Source organism: Achroia grisella, unplaced genomic scaffold, assembly GCF_030625045.1.
Source record: "Achroia grisella isolate CSIRO2021 unplaced genomic scaffold, CSIRO_AGI_Agris_v1 utg794, whole genome shotgun sequence".
Lineage (NCBI taxonomy): Eukaryota > Metazoa > Arthropoda > Insecta > Lepidoptera > Pyralidae > Achroia > Achroia grisella.
Window position 1 is genome coordinate 2,220,414 of NW_026713026.1, and position 14,032 is coordinate 2,234,445.

The 14,032-nt window shown below is 32.6% G+C and overlaps 1 protein-coding gene across 1 annotated transcript in view; it reads left to right on the forward strand.

Moving 5' to 3' along the window:
- Positions 1 to 6,379, forward strand: part of LOC131851599 (transcription factor SOX-21) — a 62,272-nt gene extending 55,893 nt beyond the window's left edge. The window contains exon 5 of the mRNA XM_059202113.1: positions 5,651 to 6,379. Coding sequence (XP_059058096.1) covers positions 5,651 to 6,100 — 450 coding nt within the window. The 3' untranslated portion in view covers positions 6,101 to 6,379. The remainder of the gene's footprint in view (positions 1 to 5,650) is intronic.
- The last annotated feature ends 7,653 nt before the right edge of the window (positions 6,380 to 14,032 follow it).

The window sequence follows — 14,032 nt, forward strand, 5'->3', positions numbered from 1 at the left end:
CTTATAAATACATATATAACATACATAGATAACACCTAGATCAATACACACAATCATACTCATGAATACAAAAGTTTGTATCGTGGGAGATATCGAACCTGCGACCATCCTAAGTCAGGTGGTGTGCTAAACTGCTAGACCACCGAGGTCATCATGTCAAATGTCTTTATACATGTTCTCAACTATATTACAGACCCTTATGATAAGCTACCGAGAAAGATTCTGTAAAAGTCATGTGCGTCGGATACTATATCTTACATATAAAATTCTCGTGTCCCAGTTTTCGTTCCCATACTCCTCCGAAACGGCTTGACCGATTCTCATGAAATTTTGTGAGCGTATTGAGTAGGATGAATGAAGATCTATTTTTCATCCCCCTAAATGTTAGGTGTAGACCATGCCAAAATTTTTTTTTAATTTTTAGACAAAATTTTTAGTTTCTATAAATATATTTTTTATGATACAACATACAAAAATACGTACAATCCTAAATTTTCACCCTTCTATCATCAACCCCTATTTTTTTATAGTGTTTATAATTTATATGGCAAAACAACGTTTGCCGGGACAGCTAGAACATATATATATTCTTACCTATTTCAGCTGACAAGCAACATGCTTTGTAAGATGTTTTGCATTCAAAGAGTGAAGGGGTTTTTTTTCTATTCAAGGATATTCTTCTTATAGATAGCATTTTCAGTAAGTCCTATAAGTATACAGAACAAACTATGTAAATAAAACGACGAGACGAAATATTTGTGGCGCAATGGATTCGAATCTCGATCGGTCCAACTTATGAAAGAACCTTTCTTCACATATAGGGTCACAGTTACAGAATTGGGCCCCTTTTATTAATAATAATATATACATTTTTCAGTCACTGAAAAGATTTTCTGTATATTTTTTCAGGATCTTTAAGTTTCTGTGACAACCCTAACTTAGGGGAAAGATCGAGGAGTTTTTAAATGTAGGGCCGGAGGTCCCCGGAGGGCGCGATTTAATTGTCCAAGTCATGTCAAGTGTTGCCCTAATAGAATTTTCGTTCAGCAATAGTTTGATTTAGTACAAGCATTTTAAATATATATTTAGGTATACAATTATGGGTACAAACAGCATAATAAGAAGCAATGGAGTTTTGTACACTTTTGTATTAAATATGCAAGATTTATATTAACCCTTCTGTACACTTTTGTATTACATATGCAAGATTACTATTACCTAATTAACGAATGACAAACAACCTGATAGTAAGTTTCCTTTATTTCAAACTATTCTAATTTTGATGTTGGCTGCAGCGGTCCTGTTACATTAATTTTAGATGATAAGATGAGAATGAGGTCAGGTCAGTTAGCACATTTTGACATATTCACCAGGAATTTTCCACGATGGGCTAACTGACCTGACCGCGTGGAGCTCAACCATGGTACATTGCTAGCAATAAAAATAATTAGTTCATACAATAATAAAATAATAAACAATCCCTTCCCTCAGAATGATGTATTAGAAATCTTATTAAATGCAAAAGTCTGTAAGTATGGATGTTTGTTACTCTTTCACGAAAAACTACTGAACGGATTTTGATGAAACTTTACAGTAATAGAGCTTATGCATCAGTATAACACACAGACTATATGGTTTATTGAAATTTAACGCCGAAACCGCGGGCACAGCTAGTCTTAAAGTAAGGCTAGTCACACCACAGATGACTAATGAATGAATTATGTATTTACACATCTAAGACGAAATAAATGAAGTATATTTTATTTAGGCTGATTATAATTCGATTTTATCGTAGGTAATTCACAAAAATTACTCAAACGATTGATAGAAAGAAATATCAAAGAGATCTTTCTACATATGTTAATTAAAAGTAACGTATTTTTTGACCGAGTTCACGCGAGAAATACTGCGTATTAAGATAAAATATTTTAAACATCGTACATCAATATCGAATACAACAATCGCGATCGTCATCAAATCGATCAGTCGATTCGCAATCTCGATCGTCACTATCGTAAATTGTTAATTAAAAGGAAAGTATCGCCCGCGACATGCGATCGATCAAATCCATTGTGCAGTTAATAGACTACCGAACTATCGAATGAAAACGCATTTTTTTCGATTAACGTATCGAATCGGAGCCTGAACGTTGGAAACAATATAATCAGCTACCATTCAGTGGTATTAACACGTAAATATTTCACGTGGTATTAAAAACGATGATTGGACAGTTTTGAGTATGTAGAAGCGGTTAGGTTGGTTTCAAATTTTATTCGATTGTTGGTTTAGGCTTGTTAGTTTGATGCGAGGTTCGAATGGTCTTGTTTGATGAATGAACTATAAATAATGATTGTGATCGAAAACAATAGAATTGTAAACAATTATAGCTCTCCCACTGATTAGGTAGGTTTTAACGAGCTAGAATTCTATTTTGTATAATGCTGCAACCGTCTTCGCTAACGGTATACGCTACTGGGGCACCAGTGGAGGATGATAAGATAGGCATGAGGTCAGGTCAGTTAGCCTATCGTGGAAAATTCACCAGGAATTTATCACGATGGTTTACAGGGAAAACCGCGTGGAGCCCAACCTAATATGGTACATTGTCTAACCTCAATCATCTCTCAAAACAATTGGATTTGTTATCAATGTTTCCGTCGCCGTAGGGTTTTTTTTCTTAATTCGAGCCTATCATCCATAATGATCTGGCGGACCATCGACTAGTTAAAGCGGTTCTTAAAGCTAGACAAGATATAGACTCAGTAGATAATCCAAGTACACATTAATCCCGGGTATTAACTTCCAGGTTTATTACTATTTTATACTCATCATCTGCTTCTTCCTTATCCCATTTATTTGTGTGTTTTATGTTTTTCTCTTCCATTCATGTGTTCGTAGTAGACTCATTATTTAACTAGACTACTGCGTAACTTACCATGTCATCTTTCACACAGTTCACACATTTCTTTTTCGGTCTTTCTCTGCCCTTTTAACCATCCACATTCATATGTAAGGAAGGTGTCTCTTAAGATATGATCTTCATTCCTACCCATTACATGCCTATATCAGTTTTATTTATATTATACTATAATACTTTCTTTAGCGTCAGCCAGATTTGAATCAGCTATGACACTGAATAAATCATGGTAACATGATCATTTTATATCTACCTACATCAAACAATTATTTGTGCTCACAAAACAATTTAAAAACGCACACAGTAACTGGCCATTAAAATCGAACCGGATGAATAGTTTGTGGGCGCTCGCCATTTCGATTAACGAACCATTGTGGTTTCTGTATTCGATTATGTTGATGTACGGCGCATATTGAGGTTCACGGTTGCTTACCCGACTCATTAGTGGCGGGCGGTAATGCGCCGTGAAATCGCGGACACGTCGCTTATCCGAGTATCCGTTTTATCGATGTCGATATTTTTACATCACGTTAACCAGAGCAACAAAATAAGCGAGACAGAGCAGCTAGTAGAGTAAAACTATTCCGACCCGATTCTAAAGACGATTTATATACCGACCACGGTAATGTACCTGTCCCTAATACATACGTCATTACACACGTTTTTAAAAATATTTTCCAAATTGCTTCTTTGGGAAAGTTGTTCACGTTTACCTACTGTCATTGGCTTTTGGCATGTACTTTACAGGACAATTCACACAAAACATTATATTTAATTTGATTTGAAGACAGTTTTTTCGTGACTTGAAGACTGTAATATTTTGTTTCAAGAAGGAGCCAGTGCTCAAGCTCCCACTCTGTTTATATGTAGTATTTAGTCTGTGGATGCTATAAAGTATGTTGGCAGCATTGGGCACGGCCGTAAACCGTGTAGTTGAATGTCGCCGTGTCCGCCTAATCCTGATTTAGCGTGCTGGTGGTGACCGCGGGCCGTACGTTAGGCGATAATGTTCGGTGCATATCGGCTGTGTGAGTGGCGAACATGTTTGGCTAATTGTTCGAAGATCGATGTTGGAATGTTGGACGAATCGATTACAGTTTTCTTTAAGCGCACGTTTAAAGTACGTAGCAAGAGAATAAGAAGGGTCCCAAAATTCCTAGCACATAATTAATATTTAAAAACAAGGGAGTGGAAGGGATTTTAAAATTCCTGGCGTTATATTTGAAAAATCTTATAGGTATATCTAATATCGAAGTATTAAAACATGAAATTTCCATTTATTTGTGGACATTATCTTATATATAAAATTCTCGTCACAGTTTTCGTTCCCATACTCCTCCGAAACGGCTTGACCGATTCTCATGAAATTTTGTGAGCGTATTGACTAGGTCTGAGAATCGGCCACATCTATTTTTCACCCCCCTAAATGTTAGGGGTAGTCCACCCCTATTTTTTTTTTATTTTAAGGCAAAACAACGTTTACCGGGACAGGTAGTTTAATTATAATTTTTCTAGTAAAGTAGTTGTATCTCATGTCGCTGCTTGCTTATATTTAATACGACCTGTGTTACTCGCTGATAATGTAGCGTGATGAAGGTAAAATAATTTTTAAGATCGGTGTCGGAAAATAAAAATAAATATCTCTACTTAAAAAGACTTGGCTAATCATTTGCGTCATACTTCAAAAATACCTATTTGTCGCTGGACCACGTACATATTGTACAAACAATCTGGCCGTATGTATCGTCCAACGATATTTTCCTCACAATATTGTGTAGGGTCCACTTCATTAAAAATTTCACATTCAAAACCATTATACGAGCCCTTTGTAACACTTGATTTGTGACTCCGACCACGTAATACACAAATGTACGTACTCACATTTCATACCGCATTATATGTCATATAACGAGGCATTAAAGACATAAATCTAATGACAATTATAAAGAAACTCTCTGATGCTATTCAAATGAAAATTTTATTCAATTTTGATACGAATTATGTTATTTGTAAAATATTGTTAATATATTTGATTACAATAAATGTACGCGGTGATTTGACATCATTCAAACTATGTTGATAAATTGTTTATAATAAATTATCATTTAGACATTTGAACCATTCAAAATATTTATTTATGTTGATTCTAATGAATATTATTCACTAATTCGATGGTCAGCGTGAATGATATGATAATATTTTATAAATCATTCTATTGTTACTTATTTATTTTATTTCTCAATTTTTTAATCTTTACCTTTATTAGTATTTCTGCGATTTATTTCTTTTTAACTTACTGTTTGTTTTTTCTAGGTATGTGTATTCCCATTTTAAAAATTATAATTTTTGTTTGCTAGGATATGTACCTTGATAGTTCCATTATCACAGTCAAGATTATTATAATCAAGAATTGTATATTTGACCGTTTTATATGTTCAGGAATTATTAGATCTCGAATCGTTATCACGTAGAATGAAAAAAACATTGAAGGGTTTCCCGTGGTCTGAACACATACAATTTCATAGAAAAAGCACGATATATGTAGTTATTTATTTGAGGGAGAAAGTCTATTTGTTTTGTACTTACAATTTGCTACTTTAATTGTAAATTGTTAATTTAACTCCTAAACTTAATACAAAGGCAAAGGCTTGAGGTTTTAATAATTTTTTAATGTATATTATACAAATGTATATAAAAATATATGAAGCTAATGTAGATCTATCTTTGTTACAGATGGGCTCAACAATGGACATGTCTAAATATTCAATAGACGCGGAAAAGTATAGGAGCTACGGTATGTACCCTGACCCATCTCGAGGATACCTGGACTCCGCTGCCCTCTCGAAAGCTTACATGTACATGGACCAACAGCAACAAAGGTCCTATCCGATGGACATAAGCAAGATGTACTCCGAAGCGTCAGCGGCAGCAATGGCCGGATTAAGCTCGGCCGTCAATTCTGCGCCATCTAGTCTATCACCCAGATCTCCAACTGAATCTCCTGATGTGACACCTAAGAACCAGGATCGAGCTGAGGGTAGTACGTCATCAGGTTCGAATCCTTCGCCATCGCTACCTTATTACCAGGGGTCGTCAAGTCTCTTAATGCCTCAGTATCCTGGGCAGTACACCCAGGGTGCGCAGGGTAGTGAATTTCGGAGGCCGTTGACAGTCATATTTTGACCTGACGCATAGTTGGATTCTTAATTTTGAACTGATTTGTGAATATGTTAATTTTATAGGTATTGTTTTATTAGGGCGAGTTGACAATGGCGATTTTGTTGCTGTTTTTCTAATAATAAAGCACGTTTACACTACAAGTGGCTTGTTTGGGAGCACATTTTGAAACCGATGAAACTGTACGAGAAAAGAAGCTGTGAAAATGTTGACAACGTAATATTATGACTACAATTATGAACTGTTTTGTTTATAAAGTCGTATTTCTTTACCCTTTTTATAAAAATGATGATTTTTCTTATGTTATTTCATCTATTTTTTTTTTCAATTATGTTTTATATGTGTACCTACCACATTAATTACATTTCCTTCTACAGCTCATAGTATCAAAAAACAGCTGTCCCCGTATAAGTTACAGTATCTATGATTCAATAACATGTATCTAAATAAAGACCCATTCACATGCAGTGTCGAAATCTTGATAGATACGTAATATTTTTCTAATAATTTAATGAGACGCACTTAGCATTCCATGGATTGAGACATGAGTACAAGAAATTCATTGAATATCGTAATATATATAACTATACATATATCGTATAGCAAGGAATGTAAATAATTTGCTAGTACTTAAATTGTACTGGAAACAATTTGTATACCAGTGATATTGTTTTTTTTATGTTACGATCACAATATTTTGGTGATTTCCCAATGTTCCTCTTTGATTTTCACTTTGTAGTTCTAGACTTAATCAATATATTGTTGTTACGTGAGTATTCTATTAATTACATGATGTAAATAGCTCATATTATATAAATGGGATATTTATCATAATAATCTGTTGCTGAAAACTGTTCAAATCAAATCGAAAGTCGCGGGTTCGATTCCTCGCACGGTACAAACGGTATTTTTAAACTTTTCTGTTTAATATATATATTATTTACATTATGAAACGTTGAGAGAGCTAAACCTTATTAACCTGGTCTTAACACAAATATTTTTATGGCAAGTAATACCTTTATTTGCCATAAAATTATTCGTGTCAGACCAGGTTAATAATATAATTAATCTATAAGTAAGATTATCTGTATCAGTCTGGATGATTTCTATATAAAAAATGTCTAAGTATTTATATTAGTTACCTGGTAGATATTACAAGCTTTGCTTACCATGGGACTAGATGACGCTGTGTGAATTGTTCAGGATTATTATTATTATTATTATTTTCTTATGGTACCAAACCGATACCCTAAAATATGTGTTTGTCGCCCCGTGACTAGGATGCTTGTGACGTCGATATATCGGGACCTCATAAATATTGTTACGATAAATATCCCGTAGTATAATGTATACAATGTAAATAGTATTTTAATTAGTTAAGTAGTTAACGAATGTTTGTTACTGTGATATTTTTATATCATGCTCAGAGTTTTTTTTATTGATTACCTAGCTGTTACTTGCGTCTTCGTCTAAATATTATTTTATTAAAATAAAGTTTCTAAAATTATAATTGCTTAAAGTTACTTTTTATAATATTAGCTATGTGCGAGTCAAAGTCCCGTCGAAATCGATCCAGCCGTTTCAGAGATAGCAATAACAGACAGACAGAGTGACAATTTTTTTTTATGTATACCTTCATATACATTTAGTGAAAAGGTGTTAACTGGAAATTACAAACAGACAATTTTATTTATTTGTATATATACCTGTGAATCAGTAATTTCTGTGGCTCTAATACAGTAGAGTATTATGAAATAGTCTTTACTTTTCCCTTTTATAGTGAAAATGTTTTTGTATAACTCAAAAAAAAAACAATCACAGTAACTTTTAATATTATTATGGATTTAGAAGCGAGTCCAAAATAAATTACAACGACTATTCAATAATAGAGAATTGTATATATAGTCCACGATACTAGGAATAATGTGTACCTATATTATAAAAAAATACTTTTTTTATTTATTATTATATTCAACTTTCTTTGGATTATTTCAGTGTATCAAACTTCTTATTTGAAATAACCGGATAAGAGGCATGACATCTTAGTCCTCTAGAATGGCAACACATGATTATCACAAGTGCTAACGTGATAACCGTAGTTTTGTTAATGTAGACGACGATTACCGTTTATCAGATGGGTTGCCATTCCAAATAGAGAAAAAAGCTTTTATATTGATTATAGTATTGTTTAAAAATATTTTCCGTCGAATTTACTATAAATAAAAATATAATATACTTATTAGCACGTTCAAAATAAAAATTAGTGATAAATATTTATTTGTCCAGTGTAAATATCCGCTTTATAGGTACGAAGATCGCAACGGTCCGGTCGACCGGTGTGAAAGGGCCATAATTGCATTTATATAAATTGCCATAGAATATTACTTTTAAACTACCTTCCTTTGGTTTTAATTCCACTTTGTTACTTACACTGTATTATTAGTTTTTATTAAAATATCTTGTGTAATATCAAGACCAGAGTTATTGCAATTACAGAGAAGAAATCAACAATTTAATTTATGTAAATGCATTCCAAATATAATAATGTAACATCTTGAATAGATATTGTAATATACGGATAATGTAAGTTTATTTGTAAATGAAAATTCATTGTAAAGTTGAGTCGATTGTAACTATGAGACTATTAGATTTTAATTAAAAAATATATGATTAAAGATATTAAAATGCATTCAGTTTTTTATTAATACATACACCAACTTCATACTAAAATAAGATATTTTTAATTGAATATTGCCGGTCTATCATCAATTCAATATGAAATTCAAATCAATATGAAAATTCCATCCAAAAATGTTCAGCTATTATTTAAACAACCAGATAACACAAACGCAATGCATGCACCGGCACCGCGTAACGGGAAGAGGCGACAACACAAACCAGAAAAAGTTGCGTATGAGAATTAATGATGTCACATATCGACTTCTGTATATCTTTGTGGTTGAAAAGAATTATAGGTATATCCTTTTCAAATACGTGTGAAAAATTTCATTACGACCAGGTTATCCAAGCCAGTAAAATACCAAGAGGTACTCAAATAAATCAAATTATTTTGACTGTTATGAAATTATTAAAGGTTTTTTTTTAATGGTCTTTGACATATGATGATGTAAGAGAGCTATAAGTCTTCCTAGCTCTCTCTTATATCATCATCTCTTTATATTGCATGTAAAAGCAAGGAAGATTATTCTAGCAATTCCTCTCGGATATCCTGCTACCCAATACCCGAGTACGATACAGGACGATTTCAATTAGTAATTTTCTAATCATTTAATTATAAATATCAATAATTTTCATTATTTTAATATTAGCAAAGTTTTGTAAATAGAGTTTTCTCTACAAAGAAGGAAGGAATTGTGGAAACCTTTGAACAGGGTACGAGGCGGGACGATTTTAAAAGTGTCTTTTCATTATAAAATTGTTTCATAGTAATGAAGTTATATAAATAAAGTTGGTCTATATTGCCGTATCTACTAGCCACTGGGTCCCTGATGAACCCCAACATTTTGTCATAATAATAAATTAATAAACAAACATTTACATTACTATTATAGTGCCTTGAACATTTAATTTGTTAAAATAAACACTTCACAATTATCCTTCACAAAAATATGTTACCGATTTTTTATTAAACCTCCATATTATCAACCTTAACACTAATATTATAAGGTGCAGAGTAAGAAGTATTAAGTACTGTAATCACAAATAAAACAGTCCATTATCAACGCTCCAATACTCCCCTATGTTTTTTAATAAAATATGCGCACTTGATAGATATCATTGCGCCAGTTCGCGAGGGTAGTGATTTGGCATAAAATAAACAACTGGGCCTCTTTTGTATGGCAAAATACGCTGTAATAACATAAACAAATGAATGCCCCCCGTGGTAATGGGTAGGTAGAAATTTACAGGATGATGCTCTACTTGTACCTACAGTCAGATTGTACAGACTGCGAGACATACTGACATTTTTCATAAAAAATAATATAATTTATTGACTCATATGGACACAACAATAATGATATTAAAAAAATATAAACAACAATTTAATAATGTGGGTACTTTATAAAATAGAGTCGATGTGGACCACAATACAGCAAAATGCTGGAGACATAGTTTCTAACGCTGATCTTCTGTTAGACCCGCGCCCAAATTAAAATTTGAAAAATAATAAAAATATATTATGAATTTAATATAAAATAAAACATGTTTAATTAATTTTTATGTAATTAGATTGGCAAAAAAGTTGAGTTTCTACATTATGATAGTCGGCACCTATGAACACCAAAAGAATATGTCACCATAAGTCACAAAGTGATTTCCGAGGTTTATCATGCGTAAGGTCGAATCTCGAAATACTGAAATTATGTTAGAATTAGGAGAGATAGTGGTAATTTAGATGATGATGTAATTATAAAGTCGCATGCATAATGCATTCGACTTCATAATGAATACACTGTTGCTATATACTAAATACGCTGGCAGTGAAAGTTCCGTTCCTACTTTCTTACCGCTCCGTCTTTATTTCATTACCACAACAACAAACGACACTGTCCGCGAAGACGAGGACGATGACTCCAGTTACACCGACTAGCGCAACGACCAGTCGCTAGTGCAGCAGCGAGAGCTGATAAGATGGGATCAAAGTTATAACCATTAAAAAAAACTCCTAGTAGTGGAAAACTAAAAGGTTACGTTATTTTTCTATACATACATTCATATACACCATGAGATTATACTTCCTTCTTCTAAAATAGAAAAATAAAACTGAAACTAATATCTCCTATTAGATTATTGGTGTAATTTCCATTCAAATGAACAAAATTGCTTGAAAGAAAAAATTAACAGCTAAAAAAGATTTATTAAACAGCTGCAATTTTATATATATCTGAATATATCTACACATGAAAGAATGATATGACAAATACGTCCTGTACAAGTGTAGGGTCCCCCAGTGATACGCAATATTACTACAAAACGAACGAATACAAACAAACAGCGCGGTGTCGGTCGCAGGCACCGATTGTTTTTACTGCAAACAAAATCAGACACTACTGAATACACCGGTGTCAGACACTCCAGAGCCAGGGTACTGATTTTTTCAAGTGGCATCATGGAATTTAACCGTATTTAAGTGTAACAAAAATAACTATGCGTATGAATAATTTATTAATAAAATATTGTCTGGTGACAAGCATAAAATGCAGGATTCTTGTTTGCATTCTAAATAAAACTTATAGATAATAAAGGCCAGGGTAATAGAGAACTGAGTAAGCGAATTTAAGAATAAACTAGTGGCTTTCCTGTCTGTGATAACCGTGTTTCCAGGATTTATTAAATAGTGTATGAATTCAGTGCATTATTGAATTATCAATGTATAATACATATGTGTAAGCTGTTTGCTAGCTAATTGATTAAACTTTTAAAACTCCCATTTCACAGCGAATTTATATATTTTTTTATCTATCTATAGTCATAGAATCATCTATACAAATTTGGTATATAGAGTGCAATACAGGACACTTATTTAGTCTATGATATTTTTTATAAGCTTTATATTTCAAATACCAAAATCTATTTTAAATTGTCACTTCTTTCTATTGTTATTATTATTATTTAGTCTATGATCTTTTTTATAAGCTTTATATTTCAAGTACCAAATTCTATTCTAAATTGTCACTTCTTTCTATTGTACCTTTCGGTTTCCCTTCCTGGCCCATGTAAGTAGTGTTTCTTTTTATAATATATTATTATAAACAATATACTTTTTTTTTCAAGTCAATTCACACAGCGCCATCTAGACCTAAGTAAAGCTTGTGTTATGGGTACTATAGATTACTGATACATATACATAGATTTTTTTTAAAATAAATACATATTATACAGAGAAAACACCCAGACCGATACAAACAATCATACTCTTGAATACAAATGTTTGTGCCGTGCGAGGATTTGAACCCGCGATCATCGATCGTAAAGCGGTGTGCTAGACCGCTAGACCACCGAGGTTGTCAAACATACTTATAAATATTACGACAATTCTCTGGTTTCCTTTATCGCTCACATATGTATAGCTTCAATAATTTCAGCACATCTTTTGTATTATTAGTAAAAATTAGAAATTTACTCTAGTACTGTAAAAAAATCACCCACGTCCGAGAAAGTTGTTGAGTTTCCTTTACCTGTAACCCAAAATATCAGTTTGTCGTGTACACGTTACATTGAACATATTTCTAATAAGGATTATATATATTTCTTTTCACAATTAGTACCTAACTTTAAAATTAAATTGTCAAATGTATTCCCACGCTAGCAAGCAAGCTCCAATTTTGACATGTATGTTTGAACTATTAATTACTAGCTGTGCCCGCGGGTTCATCCGCATGAAATTTATAGCCTATATGTTATTCTAATATATAAGCTATGTTACTGTAAAATTTCATCAAAATCAGTTCAGTGGTTTTTGCGTAAAAGAGTAACAAACATCCAGTCATACTCACGAACTTTCGCGTTTATAATATTAGTAAGATAGGTAAGTATATAGGTATATAATTTCTAAATCTAATGTTTTATTTGTGAAGTTCACGTTATAATATATAATAAGTTTCACTGTCTTCTGCAATTACGCGCACAAATATGATATATCATATATATAAAATTCTAGTGACACAATGTTACTTACCATATTCCTTCGAAACGGCTTGACCGATACCTATTATGAAATTTTATATGCATGTTCAGTATGTCTGAGAATCGGCTACTATCTATTTTTCGTACCCTAGATTTATTTTATATTTTTAATCATAATGTGGTATTAAAAAATACATACAAATCTAAATTTTCACCCTTATATCACCAACCCCTATTTTTAATAGCGATTTATATATACACGTAAAATTGTTCTTGGTCTTTCTTTAATAATTGTAGTGATCCCGTTACAGTCACATTAGTAGTATTTAGTAAAATCATTGTATTAGAAATTACTTTTCTTATATTAAATGAACTTGCAAATGTTTTACGGGTCATACATAAATTTGTCATCAAATGATCAAGATCGCTGAAAAGCTTTGGTTGCGAGCAGCGCAGGACCGATCGTCGTGGAGCTTTTTGGGGGAGGCCAGCAGTGGTCTTCCGGGCGGAAATGATAATAATGATGATTAATGTATACCAGGCCTTCTGATGAAACGATGAATTAAAATACCACGCTTTTTAAATGATATTTATTGATTAATATTTAACGCAACAATTGGACATTCGCAAAAACGCCATTCTAATTAGTCTCTATATAGGTAATGCAATAATCTTACTCTATTTTGACAATGACAAATATAGATTAATGTGCCATACCTGACATTGACACGAGGGTGTAAATACATCACAATGATGATGACTTAAAATAACGTTTATTTAAAAGAGCAACACGCAAGTTTCTTTCTCATTCTTTTTGTTACGAGACTGCATTCCGAATGAGCAGTACTTAGATAAAAAATATTACTATTAAGTATATTTTAATAACGATTAATTATATATCTAGAAAATAAATTATTTAAATATATTGTTTTACAGTGGCTGTTTTGCAGTCGACTTAACCCTGGCGTGAAGGGATGAGCGATACTCAGGGAATTGCAGGGGTAAGTCGGCCCTGAAGCTAGTGGTATATAATTTTCTTCAGTCTTCTTTTATATAAATATTTATACTATTATTATGGTGTCTGCATATAATTTCGAACGATGATTATACAATGCAAGTTAAATGTTCGATCTCATATAATGATAGCGTTTCGCTACGATTTGCGGTTACGACTACTACGGTCTGCAACAAAAGTATTGGTAACACGGTTATTTTATTTTATTTATTTATTTATTTAATTCAGGCTACATGGCCCATATTATAAATACCCTATAGACTAACATATATAAG